The sequence below is a fragment of the Chelonoidis abingdonii genome, chromosome 11 (assembly GCF_003597395.2).
Source record: "Chelonoidis abingdonii isolate Lonesome George chromosome 11, CheloAbing_2.0, whole genome shotgun sequence".
In the NCBI taxonomy this organism is placed as follows: domain Eukaryota; kingdom Metazoa; phylum Chordata; order Testudines; family Testudinidae; genus Chelonoidis; species Chelonoidis abingdonii.
Window position 1 is genome coordinate 52,219,458 of NC_133779.1, and position 24,957 is coordinate 52,244,414.

Below are 24,957 nucleotides of genomic sequence, written 5' to 3' on the forward strand. Positions count from 1 at the left end.
GTTTTAAGAGGCTGACAAGACTGGACCCTGAAAAGGGCCAGGGGTGCATGCAGAGTGGGGGAGGCGATGCACTGGTTTCCAAACTGGGCTTCCTCACCCCTCCCACCTAGCAATACAGGACGGGCAGTGTGGGCATGAGGTCCTGACTCCATTTCATGACCCAAAGGTTGAGAATCCATGAAGCAGATAAAGGGAAAGTTCAACCTGGTGAACAGAGATTTCACACAGTACCATGTATTACACAGGCCAGGAGACGCTAGTCACATCACAGTCACTGTCTTAAAGAAAGAGTTGTGATTGCGTAAGGAAAGCCACATGCTTCTGAAGTTGAAGGCACTTTGGTTTATGCTGCTAACGCACCCAGGGCTTGTTGTTTGCTTCCAGCAGGCTACATGTTGTCATCTGGTGCTGCATGCATCATTGGCAGGGTACAAAATGCACAGAGCTATCAAACCGCACGATGGAAGACAACGTTCGGTACATGAAAAGTGGTCACCCTGCAAAGCTAGGACCTCTGCTCAATAATCTTCTGCTCACTCACATTCAGCAGACTGGAGACACTGGAGTCCTTGTGTTCGGACACAGAGGGTACCACACATTTTTCCTGCCTAGATTAAAAGCCTCACCTATTTAAGCAGTTACTCAGGGCTGAACTAGCTACATCCTCTGCTGAACTTTCTGAGCTGTGAACTTCCAGTCCCACTGACCTACACAGAGATTAAAAGGAGAGACCCTCAGCTGTGAATACAATGCCCCAGACACTGATTTTACAAAGAGGAGAAAGTCTGGTGATAACTTTAAAATTAGGATATCATTTCTTAACCCCCATAAAGTTTGCATTTTAAGGTCATTTATGTAGTGCCACAGAATCCAGCAAAGGGATGATGAGAAATTCCCCACCTAAAGCCATGAGGAAGGTCAGCTATGGAACTCATTGCCACAGGATGCCAATGAAACACTATGGCTGAATAATTTATACTTTATTTAGCAGTATTGTTCGGGGATGTCAAAGTGCTTCACAAACAATATCAGAGTCAATGGCAGTGATGGGTCCAGATACACAGGAGAGTCCTAACTCCCAGCCCCATTCTCTTCTGGACTGACCCCTCTTTTCATCTGAGGTTATACAGCGTATAAACTGACCCCCACATCTCTCAGGGAGACAGTCTCCCTCCCACCTGCACAGCACTACAGCTTGCTTTGAAGCATCAGGTATTGTTTACAGCAAAAGGCAGGACATCAGATTTAATGGCTCAATGGCTTGATCCAGTGTGGAAAGCCTACTCTGTCATGAGTGTTGGCCCAGGGGCACTCCATACACAGAAGGCGGTGCAGGGACAGCCACACGTCAGTGGCAGGCACCCGGGGTTTGACTTTACCCCTACCCCTTACAAAGGCAGGCAGGATTTGCTGCAAGCACAAGCTAACAGCGTGGTATTGCTTATGTTGCTCTGAGGGGTGCATCGTCCTCAGTGCAGACTGTGCACAGTTAGAGGCATATAGCAACATTCCACAGGAGGGGAAGTGGCTGCGCTGCAAACCAGAGACTGGAGTAGTTCTTTCAACCTGATATTGCAAAATAGGGGGCCCATCCCCTTGTGTTTAGAACTTAAATACAGAGCAAATTAGTGCCTTTCCGGTCTTGGCCTTCACTCTCACCTATTGGAGCGGAAGCTGAGAATTGTTCTAATTGTAGCGTTTTCAGACTTGTGAACTTGAACTCCCACTGACCTACACAGAGATTACAAAAGTGAAACGCCACACTGAGCGGTAAATACAAAGCCACAGGCTTGCTGACGCTATAGAGAAGGAGAAACTCTGGTTTAATTCCATGTAAACAATTACTATAGTTATGAAACTACCTCAGTGCTAGTCCATTAAATACAGTGCCGTGGGATTTGAACACAAGACCAAGACCCTTGCTCTAGCAATCTGTCCTCACTTGTATCTATGGGAGGTTAGAGAAAAGTAATTGCATCTCATGATTGCTTGCAGGGGTCAGGAAGGAAATGCTTTATCCATGTGTAGTGCTACCCCATTGGGCAAGTGTTTTAATGGATGGGTGCGGGAGGGAAGGTTGTTTCCTTCCCTTAAAAATCAATAAATGTTCACAGGATTCCAGATTTGATGGACCAGTGGGATTAACCCAGCAAGGCAAATCCTATGGATGCTGGGAATATTATGTCATGCAAGGATGACACCATACCTTGAAGGCACTTATCTTTCCGCCTTCTGGTTTACAGCAACCTTGGTGCATTTGTAGCTTGGTGCAAGCGCCCACTGTGTTCCATCGTATTATATTACATATGATGAATTCCCTAGATGCAGACCACTTATAGCCTTTGAACAGTAAAGGGGTATACGGCAAGTTGGACAAGTGGTCCTACTAAAAACAGGCTATGAAGTACTTCATCTACAGATAGTACAAGTCAAAATTCTGTTTAGAACTGAAGAGGTTTCAGACAAAGCATGATCCTCACCCTCACCTATCTGAGCAGATAGCAGGAGCTGTTCTAGCTAAATCCTTTGGTGAGGTTTCAGATTTGTGAACTTGCACTCCCACTGACCTAAGCAGAAATTAAAGGAGAGAGACCCTCAGTGGTGAGACAAGAAAAAGCCTCAGACATGGTGACTTTATTGAAAAGGAGAAGATCTGGTTTCAGATCCCTATAAAGAAGCGTGTGGGAGATGGGCAAATTAGAAAATTTATAGTCCAGTTCTGGCCCACCAGTTCAGGACAGAACAAAAATCATATGTTGGGCTGGGTTTGTGACATTCTGCAGTCAGGCTATGATTAATGAGGACAGAATGTTTCTGATCATTTGTGATATGAGAAATTAGCATCAGAGCAGCTGTGCACTTCCACGATCCAAACTGCCCCCCCTCTTACAGCCCCTCCTATTCTCTACCAATCTTACCCCTTTTGCAACAAACAAAAGATTCAAGGGGGTCCTTTCATTGCTGTGTATGTGTACTCATCTCCTAGCAGATACACTTTTAAAACACTTTTAAAACTCATTTTCTTTTGGCCTCATTTTCAGAGGGGTTAAGCACCTATAATTCTACAGGAATCCATGAGAGCCGCAAGAGCTCAACACCTCGGGGGGCTCAGGGAATGCAGGGGAGGGGGAGGGGGTGTCTCCCTTGGTAGGGGGGGGGGGGGGGGTGAAGTATATTCTGTCAATCCTGCTTGCTACTATGCTTGTATTCTCCTGCGTGTCTTCTTTTCACCAAAGAAACATTTCACCAAATCACCTACTGTAAAAGATTTCAAATGATGAAAAAAAAAAAAATCAAACCTGCTACACAGTTCAAGCAAGGAGCTAGAAGGCCAACAAGACTCACCACCTTACAAAGCAGAGAATGCAACACTGCCTTGTCTTCAAACACAGCACTGCATGTTAATGGTGTTACCATGACCCCTTGTGCTGATGGTACTCAACCTGTCTGGCATGAGACGACTCTTCAAAAGACATATAGTTTGACAAGCATGCCAAAAAATAAACACTCCATGAAAGCAGCAGGCATCTGCCCTGTGACTGATGTGTTTGAAAGCAGAGTATCCCAACCTGCAAGCAGCACTGCCCTCCCACGCACTGTTGAGATTAATGGAGAGGTACCTGTTGGCTGGAGAGTTAAGGCCTCCACTGCCCAACGAAGAAGTGGACAAGGTTGTTGCTATGGAATCACTGTTAGCTTCATCTACTGGAGGAGTTCTGGGAAGGAGATCGGGGCGACCAAGATGGGAACCTGCAGGAAGAGCAGAACAGATAGCTCGGTCATCAACATAATGAATAGCATCCCCTTGCATGAGCAGCAATAACTAATTTGCCAAGATCTTCTGTAGCCAATGATGCAAACTACACAACAGACTGGTCCAGACCAGCACATTTGGTATCCATTCTTAGTGAATCCAGCTCTTTGTGATACAGTCTCTGTACTAACATTTCCACTAACACACTGGCAGGGCATGATCCACAGCGAAGGAGATCAAAGCTCAAGACATTACTTAGGCCAATTACATAGGACTTACCATACTGGATCTGACCAGAGGTCCAATCAGTCCAGTATCCTGTCTTTATACAGGCCAGTACTAGATGCTTCAGAGGATGGGGTAACAACGCTACTGACATGGGATAATCCACCCCTCACCAGATAAGGTCTCCTCCTGACCTCTAAGAGTTTAAGATAGTCTGAAGCCCTGAAGCCTGAGGTTTAAAATCCCTTCCAGAATTTGTTACGATAACAGGAATATCCAGTTGTAATTCATATAGATGTCCAATCCCTTTTTGCTTCTTGCTAAGTTAGTTCTTGATCTCATTCACTTCCTGTAGCAGTGAGTGCCATGGGCTAAGTATACATTATGTGAAAAAAAAGTCTTTGCTGTTCCACCATTAATGCACCACAATGTTGGCAGGTCCCCAGTGGGCTGAGAGACACATTTCATAGAAGTCTGACAACTCCTCTAGGCCTGCTGAAGACACCTCAGAATGCCATACCCCTTGAGCTACGCAATATATTAATGGCTGCATCTGAGTCCTGGAAGCTGTGATTAGATCTGCGATCCCAGGATAGTGCCCTAGTATGCTTGCAGACTCAGACAGTGTGTACTGAATGTCCCCACAGTCTCATCAGCAGAGGTCTTTGATCACAAAAATCTGGGCTGAACCAAGCTTCTTTTGCTGTTCTCTTTTTAAAAGGAAAGCAATTCCTGTCATCTGGGTTTTCTAGCATAAGCACCAACCTTGCTCCACATCTGCTTCTGCTGTTACTTGCGCTTTAGTTTCACACGATGAATGCGATTGGTAAGGGGCTCCACCCTGACCCGGCCTCCGAGGAACAGTTGTGCCAGTCCGGCTCTTTTTAGAAGGAGAAAGTTTTACTTGAAGACAAAAGAAAAGCAAGATCTTACTTAATATCACCTTTTCCAGAAGAGGAAACAGAGTCTTACATAGCAACATCCATAACCTTCCCCATTATTTAATGGGGAAGTGTTGCACTCTGAAGAAAGCCGATGGATGAAAGACCTTCCCCTACAAGTTGTCAGTCACATTCTGCAGGGCAGGAAGATGTACCAGTAACCCTGACACAGCACAAGTTTCCTACTGATCAGACGCACCTCCATTCATTCTCTCCCTGACTACAGCAGCCTCCCAGGAACCCATCTGTGAAGAGATACTTACACGGTATTTTCTTGAATGCAGTGTTGCACATGAATCGTTGAAATCTTTCCGCATAGAAGCTGGGCCTATGCACAGACACAGTGTCCTAAAAACATCCAAGGGGCAAAAGTTACACAGGGATAAGCAGAATTTCTAAGACAACATGGGTTTCTTTTAGAGTAAGTTTACATTTGGAAGAAGTATGGTCACATGATATTAAAGGCATCTTTATAAATGGTGTATAAAACTATTAATGAAGTGTTTATTAGCTGTTGAAATCATGAATAGTATGTGTTATAAACACATCAATAGAAGGTGTTATAGATGGTTATAAGCAAGCTATTAACTTGGACTAGCCATCGACTATGCATTTATTAACATTTATTAATCATTTGTTGATCTTTATAAAGTATACCTTTAATATAAAGGGCGACCATAGATACTACTTTACTATATATCTACACAAACAACTATCTGTTTGATGGGACACCTGATTTTTAAACTACTGCTATCAGGTAATTTAAGACCCCCAGGATGACATTTGTGCCACTTACCCCATCATGTACCAATGCTTTCCATGAGTGCTCCAACTTCTTAACAAATCTGAGAAGTGAGATTTGAAAGCAGTGAACAGACCACAGCAATTTTCAAATTTAGGCTTTGCAATCACTATTAGTAAATTACGTTCATTGCTGCAGTTTGGCTTATCATTGACAGATACAACAGAAATGCACCTTTTCCCTAAAGCCAAAGTAAATTTACAGACCTAGTGAAAATAATCTAAACATTCAGTAGCAGTTTTATTCTTCTAGGGGGAGATTTTAAGAGGCATCAACGGCAGTGAGATAACGCTCATTGACTTCTAATGATAACTGTAAAAAGCTCTCAATTTTAATTTATTTATTTATTTAAAGTTAGCTAGAGTTCCCAGCTAGCTGAAACTAGGGGTGTGGTAGCACCTCTGGGCTTGAAGTGGTTTCCATCATATTCAGGGTTTACAGTTTGGTTCAATGGCTCTTAGCACCACCCCTTCCCCCCACTATACAAACTGTCCCAGCCCCCCAGGCTATGCACCAACTTGACACCAACACTACAAACATCTAAGCAAAGTCATAAAACTATTTTTCATTGCAGAAGAAAGAGGCGCAATGGTAATTTTAACCTACCACCTATTTTTCCTCTGCTACTTCCTGCACACTCCCTTCAGCATAATCACCAAGTCTAAGAAAAACCTGGCCCGTAAGAGCAAGCCTGTACTCTGACACCGAATAAACGAGGGATACAAGGTCCAGAGGAGCATGTGGGGATTTCAGCCTATGAAAAATGTCAAGGAAATGGGGCCATAAAACTAAACTGCTTATAGTCGTCAGTAAACAAGCCACAGAGTCTCAAACTGTTGCAACCAAACAGGGCCAATTTTATTACTGGAGGCTTATTTTATCCACTATTGAGAACATACAGGGGTCGTGTAAACGCTCTTACCTATAGGATTGTAGCACATCGATGATACCAATATATAAAAGCAGCCTTTCTCCCTTTGAATTCCGGGCTGGAATGCCTCCCATTCTAGAAAACAAACAGGAAGCGTGAGATTTGCAGGCTTTACCCTGATCAAAACATTTTCACTCTACACAACTTAGCCTTGCATGGGTTAAACGTTAAATGGATTAACAAGTGACAACATGCAGAGAATACCTACTGCTGAGCTGACAAACTCTAGTGAAGACAAATCAGAGCTAAATGCTAAGTTGGTAAGTTACCAAAACATAAGAGCTTATCCCTGTTTTCTGTACATTTGTCAATTTTACTGAAACTGGGGGCTGGTTAATTGATAACTGACCACTTTGAGAAGAATCTAAGAAACCCTGGAGTATCTGGTGCTGGCCACTGTTAGACACAGAAGTTCAGGTCTGATCCGCTATAGCAATTCCTATGATCCACGGAGGCGATACTTAATGTTTAGGTGTTTGAGTACAGCTTCCAGGTGTGGTACAGACACATAAATCCTCAAATATCCGTGTGAGGCTGGCAAGCATCCTGCTTTCGCAGGTCAAGGAAGCAGAGGCACAAAGGATTTAAGTGACATGCTCACAATAAGGAACTGAAACCAGAACTCAGGAGTCCTGAACCCCAAGCCTCAGGCTCAGCCCTACATCATACTCCTGCCATAAAGCTTTGGCTCTGTGATCCATACTTGGTACCTAAAAATCACACCTTCCTTATCAATTCTTGAATTTTACCCCATCTGCTTTAAGTATGAATTGGCCACGTTAATTTGAACGATCAAAGCAGACGTACTGGTCGTCAGTCTCTATGGTGCCGCCTCGCCGGGCCTCTCCTCGGATAGACTCCATAGCAGTGGAGTAGAGAGCCTTCTGGGTAGCTGGCCTTCGTGTGTCCGACTGGGACGTTCCATCCATTATCGCACGCTCTCTCAGTGCCTGATCAATGTTATGGACAGCCACAAGCAAACTATAATCCATGATTTTAAAACTCTGCAGAACCTGGATGGAAACAAAGTCAATATGGCATCATTTACATTTTGCAAACTACATGAATGGTTAAACTATTCCAGTTTTATGCATGCATGGACAATTTTTGCTTAGTGTTCTGAAAATACCAAGGGGATGGCCTCTATATAAACACTCGGTGATCTTTACTCAAAGAGAACACTGAGCAGCTTTACAACGGCAAGTAAAAAGTCAGTATCTTTCTTCTACAGACAAGGCAACTGGGAAAATGATTTGTGCAGGGCTGCACATCAGATCAGTTGCAGGCACAGAACTCAGGTCCTCTGACTCTCCGTCCGATGTCCTATCTGCTGGATCACACAACTGCTCTAAAATTAGGACTCCTCCTACCGTAAGGGTACGTCTATACTACCCACCAGATACGCAGGTAGTGTTCGATGTATCAAGGATCCATTTATTGCGTCTCGGTCTCTGAATCAGCAGAGAATCCTGTGGCACCTTATAGACTAACAGACGTTTTGGAGCATGAGCTTTCGTGGGTGAATACCCACTTCGTCAGATCTGACGAAGCGGGTATTCACCCACGAAAGCTCATGCTCCAAGACGTCTGTTAGTCTATAAGGTGCCACAGGATTCTCTGCTGATTTTACAGATCCAGACTAACACGGCTACCCCTCTGATACTGGTCTCTGAATCGATGCCTGTACTCCACCTCGGCAAGAGGAGTAAGCAGAGTCGATGGGGGAGCTGCAGCAGTCGACTCGCCGCCGTGAGGACGACCAGGTAAGTTGAACTAAGATATTTTGACTTCAGCTACGCAAAATAGTGTAGCTGAAGTTGCGTATCTTAGTTCCAACCCCACCCGTAATGTAGCCCAGGCCTTAAAGTTGTAAGACATTATTGGGCGGGAAGCATAAATCTGACTGCTCAGGGGGATGGGGGAGGGAAGACTGGCCCTTATTCCTCTAGTTTACTGATTTGAATCTGAGGTGCCAAAGATTGAATGGATCACGATAGCAGAGTTCCCTGGATCAGAATTGAGTTGTACAAGGAGGGCAATGTTTGGAGGGGGTGACTGCACTGCAGCTGCTTGGGCTGTGCCTTTCTGAGGGACAGAGGACTCAATTCTAGCACCTTTCACTTAAAAACTGCACTGCAGAATTATCCACCTGTAGACACACAAGGAAAAAAAATCAAGGCAAATGCCAGGCCTAAGAAGCTTTCCAGTGACCCTGGGGTACACGCATTTCAAAAGGCAAGAAGCTAATTCACAGAGAAGGGGGAAATCGGTCTGAATTCAGCTTGTCTCACCCGTTACTCACCAAACAATCTCTCTGTAGTGTTTTGCATAAGGCATTGTACATATCAGAGTCTAGGAACAGGCCATCGGGGATGTCCTGCATAAAATCCAGGTCTTTGTATGTTGGGAAGACCTTCTCCCGCTCCTTCTGGGATGCTCGACGTTTATAGGTGGAGCCTTTCAAGTCATACTTGAGGTGCATTTTCACAGAGCGGGGCAGCAGGTTGTTCATCACTACGATGCGGATGTTCTTCCCTCCAGCCTGCACGCAGTACAGGCCATAGAACTTAGGCAGCAGTGTCCGAGGATTCTGATTCAAGTTCTAAATGCCCAAAGACAGAAGACATAACTTCAGAGTCCAGGTGACTCTCTAAATTCAGAGTGGCTAGCTATTTGCTCTTTACCGGTGTATCTGAATCAAAGCAACCCTGTCTGGGATCCAAAGTGATGATCAGCAAGGCAACAAATCAGGGATGGATGAACCTGGGACATAGATAGGTAAATCTAGGGTAAGAAATGTTCTCTCTCCAAAACTGAACGTGTCCGATGCAGCTTTTGCATCTTCATCCACATAATTATTTGCCAGAGCCCATCTGTGGCAGCCAGGAGGGAAAAGGGGGATTTTTGTGCTTAGTCTTTTAGTTTGCCACTCCCTCTTCAAGCTAGCCTCTTGCCAGATCTAATCCTGAACAGGACAGGCGTGGGTGCAAACTGGAGTAAGAGACCCCTATAACTCTGGTGCTTGCAGACACTAGCATTGGGCCCGTTTCCCAGCCTACTAATATGGGCAAAGTGCTGGTGGTGCCATGGGTGGGTAAGCAGAAGTCTTAACCAATGCATGTATTAAGAATCCCATGGCACTTTTCTAAGTCAGGGACAAACTCCCCAAATTCCCACTCAGGGAGGCAGTTAGTAAAGCACTCTGGGACCATCTGCCATCTCTAGTGGGATTATTATATATTGTATGTTGAAGCTGGATCTGATTTTGTTCTAGGACTAGCAGGGCCCATTGATTTACAATCACATTTTTAGACTCTTTAGACAGACACTCAGAGGCCCTGGAACATGGGCATATTAAATTTAAATAAAGTAGTGTTTGTTGGGCAGCACTGATGAAACAAAGAGAATGGTCCAGAAGGGGGGGAAAGGAAATAAGGAACTTAGCTAGTCTTTGCATATCATGAGTAGAAGCTTCTCGCACAAACACTGACTGAGCAGACACACACTCAGCTATTCAACCACAAAGAATCTAGCAGTGCAAGCCTGAACACTGGGTGGGTCCCTTTAAGGGATACAGGCACTCTTCAAAACAATCCAGATGGGAAGGTCTGGTGCAAACCTCCCGGTGCAGGCCCAAAGAGCTCCAACAGTCTCTCTCAGTCACATGCAGGAGAGTGTATCAGTATTAGGCAGCAGAGACAAAATGGAGTTGACCAACCCAAAGGGCTCAGGTCCAGATTTTCAGAGGTGCTGAGCATCTGCCCCTGCAGCTAATCGGAGTGCAGCGTGCTCAACATCTCTGAAAATACGGCCTTGAGACCAGCTGTTAACCGGCCACACAGCCTGTGACCTGCCAGCTACGACGATATTCTCAAGTTTATGACATCAGAGAAATATCAGTACAACCCACGCAGAAAGGTCACTTACCATATAGTAACCTGGCAGCAGCTTTTGCAAGAACTCTGCTTCTTTGTGCTGAACGGTTTTAATGATGAACTCGTCATCACTGGATACGTAGAAGAGGGAACCACTAGCCCCAGAGTTGGAGAGCTCAATGAGCGGCTCACTGCAGAGCGAGTACTGAAGGGGGGTGAATTAAAAAGCAAAGGCATAAAATAAACAAGTAACATAAAGCACAGGCATCTTTATCAAAGTTACAGCTAAAGGGCCAACTCGAGGGTCTGAGAACGTAGATGGGGAGTTGTTACACATCCGCATACGCGCCCTTGCAAAGCACTTTGACCACTCCAGTGAACAGGAGCATCATAGACGGGTTACCAGCTCATTAAGTTAGATCAACTAGAGATGTTTTACGAGTAAAGCAAGTCATGGCACAGCTTTTAGAATTGGGGAAGCATCCAGCAGGACTGTCTCCGGAATCTGTGGCCCTCAGGTTAGTGCTTTTTCATGTCCGTAACTTTGTGCTAGAACATGTCTCGTTTGGAGAGATTACAGGTAGGCATGGAGATGTAGTTATAAGCCTGTGATGTCTCAGCAGCTTTGCTCCCTCCCTCCCTCTGGGTTGTTCGCGGTTAGTAATTATTTGTATTAGCATAGCACCTAGGAGCTATAGTCAAAGACCAGGACACCCCCCCACCCCACCCCGAATTAGTGCAGTTGCTTGCTATGTAAAGGAACAGTTTGGTTCCTTCCCGAAACTCCTGGCCCATTGACCGGCTAAGGGCAACATATTCAGGCCAACCACAGGGCCCTATAAGCAAGGATCACATCTAATTTGTATAAAATAGAGTGAAAACTGCTGCATCCTGCTCTAATACAGTAGCACAATTGCAGAGATCACCTGGCCCAGTGTGCACAACTCTATTTTGATGCTAGTAGCCTGAGCTCCACATCAAAGATGGGAGCTGCACAACAGAATTCTGTGGGCTGCATGTGCTGCTGCTTTGGCCACCCCTGGGTTAAAGCAGTGGTTTCAAGAGAGCCTACAGTGGGTCCAGGCTAGGAGAGTTTCATGTGACGGTGTCTGAGAAGCACCATCAGGACAGAATCAGTACTGGACTCTGTATGGACATTCAGAATATGCTGCTGCAAATCTGACAGTCAGACCAGGCAGGTCTCATTAGCTCCACTCCAGAACATAAGCCAACAGTCATCAGAAGGGTCAAGAGATCCCAACAAGGATAAATACTGATCTGCCCACACTGGGGAATTGGGGATCAGGCTGATGGCTGTAAGTGAAGTTATGGCCAAGGGCTTTTTCTTGGTAAACTTTAATAAATAAAGGCAAACACCAAGAAGGGGGTGAAGCTGAGACAACATCCATTGGTGCGCACGGTGTTAGGAGTGGGACCGGATAGAGGCAATTTACACTGGGGAAGAAGGGAAAAATCAAGTATGACAAATAACACTGGCTTCCCCAGTGACTTACCAGATAGTCATCCGGCCGTATTCCAAACAGTTCACGGAAGTAGCGAAATGCTACAGGAGCATAGGTTTTAAAGCGGAAGTCATTGTAGTGATGAGCGGGGGTCAGGTTACTCCCTTCACTGTGGGGGTGGGGAACGGGTAATTAGAAATACACACAGTACTTTTAAAGGCCTCTTTTAAAAATAAAGAAGGACCACCCCAAGGCGATTTTCTACAACCCCAAAAAACAAAAAACAGATGGAAAATTTCACACCTTAAATCAGTGATTCTTGACCTATTTACCATTGTGGGCCGCATCCAATACTACTTGTATGGCCCTGAGGATGTCACACAGGCCACAGCTCTGTGCTGATTGGGCTGCAAGCGGTGGGCTGCAGGTTGAGAACAGCTGCCTTAATTCTCTTTCACTAACCCTCGCATGCTTCAGACCTCCAGCAGGTAATTTTCTATCATATATAATGCAAGAACAGTCATTGTTGAATGCATGCTCTAATGGAAAGGTTGAAGAATATCTAAAATTAGGGGCTGAGTTGCATTCTGTTGTGTGGTTGCCGTATCAACAAGTGCAGAACTAGTCACTATACTATTGAGTGCTTTAGAGACGCCTGTATGTGTCCTAGGGAGCTTATCTGGAATCAGTGTTGCTTTCTTCTCTTAACACTCTAACCTACAAGTAAAGTAACAGTACTAGCTCATAACCCACAGGAAGACTCATCTCAGAGTGGATAACTAAATAAAAGCATTTCACAGAGCAGCAAGAAAGCTCTCACCTTGGGAAGAAAATACTTTCTACTACATAGAAGTCTTGCATGAGAACATCTCGCTCTGGTTTGGTGCTCAAGCTTCCAACTGTGTGGGTGATGCCCAGCTGAATGGCACCTTTCAAGGCCGATGACGTAGTCTGGAGGGGAGAAGGAAATAGGAAGTCAACCATCTCTGACATGGAGCAGCAGATTCCGAATTGGAACAGAAGGGGTTAAACGGCTGGCTGTCTTCAAGCAAAAAAAGTTGGCTCCAATTAAGCTAGCACTCTTCCAGCAGGCACTGACTAGATAGTATTTTGTACCCAAAAATCCCGGTTTCCTTTTTTGCTTCTCTCTAGCTGGCTAACTTAGTCTTTGGCTGCTTTCTTTCATGTCAATCTGCTCTATGGGAAAGATTCTCAACCTATTTTCAACTTATCACTGAGCAACAATATCATCACATGGATCCTGTGTCCAGAATATTTAAGCTGCTGCCAAACTAAGGTGACAAGGGCTCCATATTCCCCTCATCTGAAGCGCAGAGCATAGAAGACTAGCTTCTGCCATATATTAGGGATGGGGATACCTCTACATCCCCAAAGCCCTAACAATCCTTCATCTCATTTTATCCCCATTCTGCAGCATTGCTACCCCAGAGGGCTTGCACTGTAGCTACCATCCACCTGGCCTTATGAAGACTGGATTTTACCTCCTTCCAAGGTGTTCATTTCCACTCCTTACAATGACCGGAGTGGTGGCTATTGAACAGCAAAGTACTCTCTTTCCTCTGGGAAGCAGACAGGCACAGTATCTGTGCATCATCTCAATCTCCCGAGACCTAGGTTTGCATGATCAGAAGGCCGCAGCATAGACTCTGGTCTCTCTCGAGGCAATGCAGAGTCCCACCATGGAGCTAGCCCTCAAAATAACCTAACCCCACAGAATGCACACTTGTGGGTTGCAACCCTCTAGTCTCATCCTCTCATTCTGCTCCCTTGCTAGGCTTGTGGCTCATAAGCAATAAGAGGAGGAGGCTTGGCAGAATTCACTGATGATTTTATTTTTTTAAATAACACAATGTTGACTGTAATAACAATGTTTATTTTTAAGCATTTGTTAGGACTTGTATCTATTTAAAAATGCATAAAAATACGAAGAAGTGCTTAAAACTGTCATTTTGCACAACTGTGAAAATGTAATGTTCACAGTTGTGGGAAATTTAGGGGCAAGTCAGACAATTATTTAATGACCGTAGATGTTGCGATTCAAAAAGTTTCAGCTTTGCCAGGGTCAAAACACAAACTGTCACCATAGAGAAAGCAAATATCCTTAAAAATCGAACTCTAAGAAGTTCTCAAGTGGCATTCTTCTTTGCCTAGCTGGACTTTTGACCAGTGATGGAAATGTGTGTGTCAGTGTGTGTGTGCAGGGTGAAACTGAGGTTTACCGATAAAAATCTGATCCTTCCAAGCCTAACTAACAGCTGGTCATTACAGTTTTAAAAACAAACTGTAGCTTTGCTGCTGCGGCCTCTGCATAAATTGTCCAAGAACAATGCAGGATTATATTCCGTGGCAGCTATTTACAAACATCAAGAATCTGCTAGTCTGCTCATGTCTACAGAACACACAATTTTGTCTTAGGCCATTAACACTTGCTTATATCCAGCTTGTTCTATGAGGTCATGAATCTTCAAGGATGACAGAGATAAGATCAAGAATGACACAGTAGACAACTACTGAAGTTACATGGTCTGTGTCAATTCCCGGTCTATACGACATAAGCCCACTGCAAAGGTTGTTAAAACTATGGCGGAACAGGTGCACGTTGTTTACATACAAGGCAACTGAACCTAAAACAAAATCCTGAGCAGGTGACTCAGTAGGTGGTGTTCTTCTGACAGTCAGTATTGAACCAATACCCCAGCTAGGTGCCAAGGGACACTGTGCATCTAATAAGTCCTGATGATTTGGTCATTTAAGATCAACGTACGTTGTGAAAGATAGAATTTAACCTTGATGACTAGGCCAGATTCCAATTTGTGCAAGTACATTTTGGCTTCCCTAGATCTCCCCTCCATTGCTTCTAAAATGAATGCTCTGGCTTTCATTTGAGTATCTACAAAATCTTTTAAAGATGAACAAACATATTCCTCATTCGTTATTAATCATGTTTATTACAGTACCTAAGGGCCGACAAAGAAAGAGGCCCCATTGTGCTAGGCACTGTACAAACTCAGAAATAAAAAGCTTATTATCTAAACAGACAAGACAGATGCCAGGTGGGGAAGTAGGAGCACACAGCAGCAGAGTGGACAGCGTGATGGCAGCAAGCAGGTTAGTTCCATTATTATTTTTGGGAGTGGGTTTGGTTAGAAGAGGATCAGCTAATGGAAAGAAAAGGGAAGGGGGGTGAGCAGAACAGAGCAGAAGGTAAATGGAGATGGAGTAAGAGATCTGTCCAAGGTCACACAGTAAGTGACAGAACTGAGAACAGAACTTAGGTTTTTCTTGATTCCATCAGGTTTTAGACCACTTCATGGCATCCCTTCACTGGGATGTGCCCATGTGAGATTTATCACACAATCTGTCTAGGACGTTGGAACAGAGTTCTCCTAAATACCTTTCCTTCTTGCCTTTTAAAATAAGTATCACTGAAAAATCCATGCAAGCTCAGCACACCATTCACACCGAAAAGGTAATTTCACTTTAAAGATAAAGAAACTATGAACCCTAGCTTGGTATTGCTGCATTATCTGTGGGTGCAGAGAGCCACAACGAGGTTGCCATTAAGCTGTGTGCAATTTTTTCCCCTCATCATAAACTGAACAGTCAGCTGCCTGTTTACAATTGTTTTAACAAAGGGCAGAGAGAGAATAAATTAATCAACATACTGCCTCAAGGAAAGACAGGAGAGACGTAGCCACAGCAACAACTTAAGTGAGGAGAGCCTCTCAGTCATTTCCAGGTAATCCCATTAGTTGTCCCCTCCCCCCGACCCCCACTTACTAGTTTCTGGGGTCCCTGCAAACATATTTAAGTGTCTCATCTAATTTCACTTTGGTTGCTGCCTTCTCCCGGCCAGTACTGCTACCTCCTCCTCCTCCTCCCCCACTCAGCATTCTCGGATACTGGAGATCTGAACTGAGAACCCCCAAGCTTAAACATAGTCAATTATAGTAAATTGGAGAGACTAGATTAAACAGAAGTGCTGTTTAAGGTCTCTCCCACACACTCAGTTCCCTTATTTTCCCGGTGATCTCTAGAAGTGAACCCCGTCACCAAACAAACAGTATGTGGATATTAAAGCATGGCTGGATTAGAGATTTCAAACGAGAAGCTTCCACTTACATGAAGCGAGAGCTGCTGAAACGCCTCGATCATGCCATTATCCATTTAATCCAGACACAGGAAACCACTCTTGTTGTAAAGCAAGTTGGCACATACTGATGAAGTCCAACGAAAGTTAGTAGCAGTGTCTAAAAATCCCCACATCCATAGGCTGGTTTAAGAAACCAACACACAATCTGCCCTTTGTAAAGCAAATTCCAGCAAAATCACAATCTGTAGCGGCTATTGTGTCCAGACAGCACAGAGCGCACTCAGTAAACGAGAAGGGTCCTAGGAAGTGTTGCTAATCGGGTCAGGTTTAAAAAATAATCCTGTCTCTAGGAGGCAATGGCAGAAAAGCATAAATCCCCAAAGCATAAATTCAGCCCTTCAGCCTGCCAGTCTTTGCTCTCACTAAGATCTTCTTTAATGTTTGTCACGCAAGTTACCCAACCTTTTACGCCAGATAGAATGAGTCAGAAAGCCTGATGCTCTGGGCAGCATTAATTTAGCGAACAGGGGAATGAAAACAATCAGATTAATTAGGTGAGAGGCACCTACCTTTTTATATGTAGTCTCACCAGTGGAATCTACTCCTCTATGACCCTTTTTTATTGTCTGTGAGCCAGGCTGTCCAGAAGAACCAGACATCTAGGAGTATGGGTGAGAGCAAGAACGAAGAAGTTTTAAAAACAAAATATCCTAGGTGTATCTCCCCACCCAGAATCAAGAGGCTACAGGGGCTCTCTCAAGGGTAAGCCTATGGAGTTGTATAATACATTTCTTTTCAACTTGCACCTTTAATACAAAGATGCAGCTTGCAGAAAATTACAGGTCCCAGCATGCAATGGCAGAAGCTGTTTGGATCAAGATGGAGCACCACACGCTGGGACCAGTAGTCTTCATGGGATGCTTCTGCATATTAATGTGGAGGGGGACATTATATGGCCTAACTTCATCTTCAAAATAGCAGAGTGACATTAAAGAACCCTGGAGAAATACTAGCTTCCTGGGAGCTTCCTGTGTGATGCAGATTTGGAATCTAAATAAAGGGGTGGAGGGGACTGTCTTCGCAAAATGCAAGCTGGGGAGGAATTTTGGTTCCTGTACAAGGAGAGAGTTTTCAGGTTGCTCTTAGAAGCCTTAATTTCCAGCAGACTGGTCCGGAATGACCTCAGGCTGCAATCAGTGTTCGCTTTCCTCTACTAGTACAACTCGCGCCCATGAAGGGTATGGCGAGACTGCAATCACACAATAGGACTGCTGCTTGAGCAGACATACTCTAGCTAGCATGGGTATTGGGCTTGTACATCTCATGCTCAAGTGCACATGGCCACAACTTCACTGCTCCAGTATCCGAGCTAGCTAGATCAAAGCTAGTATGTGTGCTCAAGCTGCAGTTATACCCTGTAATTGCAGTACATACATACACTTCGAAGACTTGAGTCCTTAGAGGAAGTGAGCTAGGTTGGTGGTACAATTAATCTAGTTTCTCAGGCAGAGGTGGCAATTTTAGCTGCATCTTGTCTGCACTAATCTATGACCCCTTGGAAACTTGCCTGGGTCATTCTCTTCTGTGTAAACGGCCGTTCTGTTGCTCTATAAACTTGATCTCAGGCTCTGTGGCTTGACATTTATATAGTGTTTTGGTGGCATGGAATCACTTGAAATTCCAGGGCCATTAGGATATAAAAATGGACCCAATTCTCTTATGAGGAACAAAGGCCCACTGATTTCACAAGTGAATACATCAGCTCATTGCAGCCTTATAATTGCTTGTTCGGCTGTCCCCTGCTTTCCCTTCCAGATTCAAGCCATATACATAGCTCAAAATGCCTAGTTTCACAGAAAGCACCCATTTATGACAGTGCTCAGGGAACAAAGCACACCAATTTCTCAAGAAGTAACTTACCTCTGAAGTGAATGATTTTTTGAAGGTTGCTGATCCTGTCAAGATAGGAATTTAAGAGATATTTAGCAAAGAAACAGGTTGTTATATATTGTAGAAAAAGCCTGACATTCTGCTGTGATTTGAATGTTTTAGTGCATCTGAAAAAACACTGACTCATGTTTGATTTTTTCCTCAACTTCTCCTCTTGCTCATGGCACAGGGAAATTTTTCTCAGGCCACAAGGAAATGTTATTCTGCTTACCACACAGCCATCCCAGTTTAACTTTGTTTCTCTCTCATAGCGTAGCTATTTGCTAGTCTGATCTCTCCTGCTCAGCCAGATTCCAAGAATTTTTTAGCTGTGTATAGAAACTCAGGGCCAAATTCAGACATGGTGTAAGATGATGCAACTTTATCAAATTCAGTTGAGTTACACCAAAGACTTAATAAGGCTCTAACCAACCATTAATTCAAATCACTACATCAAAGACCCAATTTTCACAGTTCAAGCTTTGTGATGCTGCAGTGTCAGCACTTCCATTATAAACTTATTTCCAGGGGTTTTTACAATCACAACATAAATCCTTTGAGTCAAATGTTAAGGTTCAGACAATACTAGGGCTAAATGACAGTGAGGTGATTTACTGCTTTTTCCACCTTTTGAGGCCAGGATTCCAGTCCTGTTTCTTAGATACGGGAACTGAAACGGACTCTGTGATCCTGCTCTTTTGTGGATGTTTGTCTAAGCCACAAAACCACCACACAGATCAGCAGTAATACTTAGAAACAGCCCAGAACTGCAAAAGCAGAGATGCTGCCCGCACATGAAGTGAAGTCATGGGAAAACTTGCATTTCTTCCTCTACCTGGGAGAGACAGACACAAACACACAAACAAAAACACAAAAAAAAAATCACACACCCCAACTCCAGGGGAGTTGGGACAGCTCAGGGGTTTGAGCATTGGCCTGTTAAACCCAGGGTTGCGAGTTCAATCCTTGAGGGGGCCACTTAGGGATCTGGGGCAAAATCAGTACTTGGTCCTGCTAGTGAAGGCAGGGGGCTGGACTCAATGACCTTTCAGAGTCACTTCCAGCTCTATGAGATAGCACCATGACAGCACATCTTCCCCAGGTGAGAGCCACAAATACAGTCTGATTAAGCTTATTTCTCAACCATGGCAACCTTGGTCATTCAAAACAGGGGCAAAGAAAAACTAAAGTGTTATGGTGGTAAGAAAACTGCATTTCAGCAAAGTACACAAAGGCACTTAACAGTGAACCTGACCATCTTTCCGATCCATTTATCAAACAATCAAATCTCCCATTTCAAGACAGACGAAACAGTGAGCAAAAATAATTCTGTGCCAAAAGCTTTTTACTAACCGAAGTGAGAGGACAGCAACTGGCTTTTCCAACTTGTTTTCCACCCACTCTGTTCTCCCCTTAAAGGCAAGAAAGGTGTCATGACAAGTTCTAATTTTTATGCATAAAGTTCCACACATTCAGGAGCTATTCCCTCCTCCTCCCAGTACATTCTGTGCTCTTCATAAAAATGAGTAATGCACAGCTGTATTCATACGCACTGACTTGCAACTAGCTGTGCTATGCAAGGCCACAGACCAGTGGCTTACAACCTGTGGCCCATGGACTCCTGTGGGTCCACAGACTATGTTTAAGATTTCCAAAGGGGGTCTGTACTTCTATTCAAAAAATTTTAAGGGTTCTCAGATATGGTTGAAAACCATTGCCATGGACCAAAGGCAGTCAGGCTAGCAGGGCAGCCAATTTTGCACATCAGTTGGAGCCATTTGTCCTGGGACATAGGTCCAAGGGCTCAAGCTTCTGCTGCCACTATTCAATTTGGTCAGTTGAATCGCTGTGGAATCAAGGAGGCTCTCCAAGTTTCCATGAGCTTGAAACTGGAGAAGCCTGCTAGGCTATCACTGTCTGGCAGTCCAAGTTAACAGCTTTTGTTCTCCCCCCCACCCCCAAGCAGGAAGTTCTGTCATTACAGAACAGAATGGATCTGAAAGCAAACATATTCCCAGTTGGAAGCTTGCTTCTCTACACTTCAGTCCTGCTAACAGAAGCCACACAGCCATAACCCAGTTTTCCTGTATGCTGTTTTAATGAAAAAAAAACTGATAGTGCTCCACTGTGTCACCTTGCAGTACAGGTGACTGCTTTGAACAAGGCTTTCCAAACTGTCAATGTCTGGGACACATTGGTGGAGGAAGCAACTCAATTATTACAATGCAGCACCTGCGCAGCAATAATTGAGCCCAATTGCCTTTTCAAGTGAGTATGTAAATCAGATATTCTCTATAAGTCACACTCAACCAGCAGCACAGCTAGCCCCATCACCTTAGAGATGATTAACATAGCTAATCATCCATTCAAACCCTTACATTCTCTGAGGATTTACCTAAAACTATTTATTCAAAAGGGACAGCAAATGAGCCTTTTTAATACCTTTTCAATCGCATCCAAGAAACATTAAGCAAAAGAAAGACACCCAAAAAAACAAAAACTTTTCACTTGTGAGGCACTTTTCAAACGAGGATTCCAAAGTATTTCATATTCACTTGGCCTCTATACCAAGGGCGGCCAAGCATACTGACCCAGCGAGCTGCATACAACAATCTTCAGAAGTTCGAGAACCGGGGCGCACCTGCTGGGGTTTGGGGTTTCAGTTCCGCTCCTGCTGAAGCCCCATGCTCTGGCAGGTGTGCCTCATGGGGCTGAAGCCCTGACACCCCTCTACCCGCTGAGCGGAAGTCCCTACCCCACCACCCTGCTGCAAGACAGAGGTCCTCATACACACACACTCCGAGTTTGGTAGGTGGAGAATGGGGGGTGGGGGTGGCGCAGCTCCACCAGCAACACTAACTGCAAAAAAGCCACATGTAGCTTGCAAGCCACAGTTTGACCACCCCTGGGATATACCAGTGTGAGCCAGGCACTCTCAGTTTACAGAGCTTTAGAGTAATATACACAGTGATTTGCCTGAAGTCACACAGCAAATCAGCATCAGGACTGAGAAGAGAAACCAAGAAACTGGCTCTACATGGCACTGGTGAAGCCTCAGATGAATACTGTGTCCAGTTCCAGAGCCACACTTTAGGAAAGATGTGGACAAATTGGAGGAGTCCAGAAGAGAGCAACAAAAATGATAAAAGGTTTAGAAAATCTGATCTATGAAGAAAGTTTACAAAACTGGGCAAGTTTAGTCTTGAGAAAAGACAATTGAGGGGGAGACCCGACGACAGTCACCCAATACATTAAGGGCTGTTATAAAAAAGGGAGAGTGATCAATTGCTCCTTATGTCCACTGAAGGCAGGCCAAGCAGTAATTGGGTTAAACTGAAGCGAGAGGGATTTAGATTAGACATTAGGAAAAAACATCCTAACTGTAAGGAAAGTTAAGCACTGGAACAAGCTTCCAAGAGAGGCTGTGCAGTCCCCATCATGGAACTTTTATAGAACAGTTTGACAAACATCCTGTCAGGGATGGTCTAGGTTTACTTGGTTGTGCACAGGAGGCTGGACTAGATGACCGCTCAAGGTCTCTTCCAGCCCTACATTTCTATGCATTCCTACTTCCCTGGTCTAACTGCTAGAGAGAACATTGTCTCCCATCATGTAATTCTAGTGAAAGCGATCTGGAAATCAGATATATGGTATATTATCTCCAAATCAAGCGCCATTGTTTACAAGAAAAGATCACTAATCAGCATAGGAAAGTTACCGTATGCTGTAACAAGGATCGGTAACCAACACACACACACCCTACCATGTGCAAGACGGGAAGCACTCCCTCCCTTCTCTAGTTCCTTCATTTCCAAACAAATGTGCAATATCCGTTGATTGCGAGATCTCCAGCCGTCCCAGATGGGGAGAGTTCTGAGTTACTACAGAGATTCTTTCCCAGGTGTCACAGTAGCAGCAGTTTTAATCTGTATTCACAAAAAGAACAGGAGTACTTGTGGCACCTTAGAGACGAACAAATTTATTTGAGCATAAGCTTTTGTGAGCTCCGAAGAAGTGAGTTGTATCCCACGAAAACTTATGCTCAAATAAATGTTGGTCTCTAAGGTGCCACAAATACTCCTGTTCTTTCTCCCAAGTGTTTGGCTAGAGGGGCTCTCTCTCATGCTCAGGGTCTAACTGAGCACCCTATTTGGGATTGAAAAGGAATTTCCCCCCAGGACAGATCGGCAAAGACCCTGGTGTTTTTTTCCTTCTCTGCAGTGTGGCGTGGGGTCACTTGCTGGTTTGAACTAGAGTAAATGGTCGATTGTTTGTAACTTGAAGTTTTTAAATCAAGATTTGAGGACTTTAGTAACTCGGCCAGAGGTTACAGGCTTATTGCAGGAGTGGGTAGTTGAGGGTCTGTGTGTTGTGATGTGCAGGTGGTCAGGCCAGATGATCATGATGGTCCCTTCTGGCCTTAAAGTCTATGAGATTGGACAACAGGTTATTTCTCTTTGTCCACAAGAAAGATGGTTAATTACACTTGAGCACTAGAATGAACATGCAGCAGGAGTCTGGTCTCCTAGGTAAAGGGGAGATGAATGTAAACAGGCGTGTGCAATTCCTGTAAATGTTGGGAGTTGCCTGCAAACACATAAGCTTCTGACAGAGCCAGAAGTGTATCCAGAAGCCACCTACTACAGGACAGGTCCAACGAAGAAAACAACAGAACACCACTAGCCATCACCTACAGCCCCCAACTAAAATCTCTCCAGCGCATCAAAGATCTACAACCTATCCTGAAAGTTGATCCCTCACTCTCACAGACATTGGGAGACAGGCCTGTCCTCGCTTACAGACAGCCCCCCAACCTGAAGCAAATACTCACCAGCAACCGCACACCATACAACAAACACTAACCCAGGAACCTATCCTTGCAACAAAGCCTGATGCTAGCTCTGTCCACATATCTATTCAAGTGACACCATCATAGGACCTAATCACATCAGCCACGCCATCAGGGGCTCGTTCACCTGCACATCTACCAACGTGATATATGCCATCATGTGCCAGCAATGCCCCTCTGCCATGTACATTGGCCAAACCGGACAGTCTCTACACAAAAGAATAAATGGACACAAATCTGACATCAGGAATCATAACATTCAAAAACCAGTGGGAGAACACTTCAACCTCTCTAACCACTCAGTGACAGACTTGAAGGTGGCAATTTTGCAACAAAAAAACTTCAAAAACAGACTCCAAAGAGAGACTGCTGAACTCGAATTAATATGCAAATTAGATACAATTAACTTAGGTTTAAGCAGATACTGGGAATGGTTGGGTCATTGCACTAATTGAATCTATTTCCCTAAGAACATAAGAACGGCCGTACTGGGTCAGACCAAAAGGTCCATTTAGCCCAGTATCTGTCTACCGACAGTGGCCAATGCCAGGTGCCCCAGAGGGAGTGAAGCTAACAGGCGATGATCAAGTTCTCTCTCTCCTGCCATCCATCTCCATCCTCTGATGAACAGAGGCTAGGGACACCATTCTTTACCCCTCCTGGCTAATAGCCATTTATGGACTTAGCCACCATGAATTTATCCAGTTCCCTTTTAATCATTGTTATAGTCCCAGCCTTCACAACCGCCTCAGGTAAGGAGTTCCACAAGATGACTGTGCGCTGTGTGAAGAACAACTTCCTTTTATTTGTTTATTTGTTGTTTATTTGTTCCCTATCTTAAGTTCTCCTCACACCTTCTATGGGTCATCTCGATTATCACTTCAAAGTGTTTTTTTCTCCTGCTGATGATAGCTCATCTCAATTGATTGGACTCTTCCAGCTGGTATGCGTACTTCCACCTTTTCATGTTCTCTGTATGTATAAATATCTTCTGTCTGTGTGTTCCATTCTATGCATCCAATGAAGTGGGTTTTAGCCCACAAAAGCTTATGCTGAAATTAAATGTGTTAGTCTCTAAGGTGCCACAAGTACTCCTGTTCTTTTTGTGATACAGAATAACACAGCTGCTACTCTGAAATCAGTTAAAAGTGTTACCGGTTTTGGCCAGAGGGAGACATCATACACAGAGCCAAGAAAGACTTTCCATGCAAGGAAGTTAGAGTTATTATTCTCTTTTTTTAAACAACTATTTCTTCTGCAGTGTGTGGAGAAATGAAGGACGGGCAACAGCGTTAGCCAACTCAATGAGGACATTTTCTACAAAACTGAACCTTTAGATAAAGCTTCACTTGTGCCTGGGTGTTTCTGAAAATGTGTTAGGTCCATATTTTTAAACCTCTTTTTTTCAAAGAACACTCATGAATTTAAGCAGATCTATCTCAAGTGTTTAATTGAAATCAAGCAGGTGATTGACTAAAGAGTTACGGTAACTATTCTGATACTCTTTGTGGTTTAACTTCCATGCCAGGCCCCCTCAAAAGAGAGCTTAGATAACTTAGACATTACCTATGCCCCCACCTCCCCCTAAAAAAAAAAAAAAAAAAAAAAGGAAAAAAGGATGGATCATCATATGTTTTATCTTTTAACATCACACAATCAATCCCCAAGGAGAATTCAGGTAGTCCATGGAGTTATTTATTGGAAGCTGAATCAGGAGAAGCAAATAGAAGCTGGCTGAAAATAGTACAAGCCCACCATAAGTAGTATACTTCTTACAGCACATCAAATAAATATCAGATTAAAAGCCATACTGAAGCTATTGTGGTGCTGTTTTGGTTAAACAGTCCACAAACTGCTCTGAAAGGAGTGTGCAACACAGAAATTCAGGTCAAATTCTCACCTCACTCATTCGTCCAGTGCTAATTTGGGGTGGGCAGGATTCATAGCCACCAGTGTCTATATTTATGGAGCTGTTCTAACAAATTTCATTTGCATCTCATGTTTTAGATAAAAATAAAAGCGAAAACATTACCACATCCAAACATATCATCAAGAGCTACACTCTTCAGGGTAT

The 24,957-nt window shown here is 44.1% G+C and overlaps 1 protein-coding gene across 5 annotated transcripts in view; it reads right to left on the reverse strand.

The window, feature by feature from the left end:
* Positions 1 to 24,957, reverse strand: part of PIP5K1A (phosphatidylinositol-4-phosphate 5-kinase type 1 alpha) — a 68,712-nt gene that overhangs the window by 32,274 nt on the left and 11,481 nt on the right. For 2 of the 5 annotated variants that reach the window (XM_032781248.2, XM_075071119.1), the window contains exons 2-13: positions 18,026 to 18,060; positions 16,675 to 16,764; positions 12,812 to 12,942; positions 12,043 to 12,160; positions 10,581 to 10,733; positions 8,956 to 9,255; positions 7,461 to 7,666; positions 6,645 to 6,728; positions 5,717 to 5,765; positions 5,184 to 5,268; positions 4,745 to 4,882; positions 3,621 to 3,750 (exon numbers count right to left, since the gene is read on the reverse strand). In XM_032781248.2, coding sequence (XP_032637139.1) covers positions 3,621 to 3,750; positions 4,745 to 4,882; positions 5,184 to 5,268; positions 5,717 to 5,765; positions 6,645 to 6,728; positions 7,461 to 7,666; positions 8,956 to 9,255; positions 10,581 to 10,733; positions 12,043 to 12,160; positions 12,812 to 12,942; positions 16,675 to 16,764; positions 18,026 to 18,060 — 1,519 coding nt within the window. Of the gene's footprint in view, positions 1 to 1,659; positions 1,732 to 3,620; positions 3,751 to 4,744; positions 4,883 to 5,183; positions 5,269 to 5,716; positions 5,766 to 6,644; positions 6,729 to 7,460; positions 7,667 to 8,955; positions 9,256 to 10,580; positions 10,734 to 12,042; positions 12,161 to 12,811; positions 12,943 to 16,674; positions 16,765 to 18,025; positions 18,061 to 19,387; positions 19,679 to 24,957 lie in introns of those variants that run through there. The other 3 variants (XM_032781247.1, XM_075071117.1, XM_032781249.2) reach the window with 3 other exon arrangements.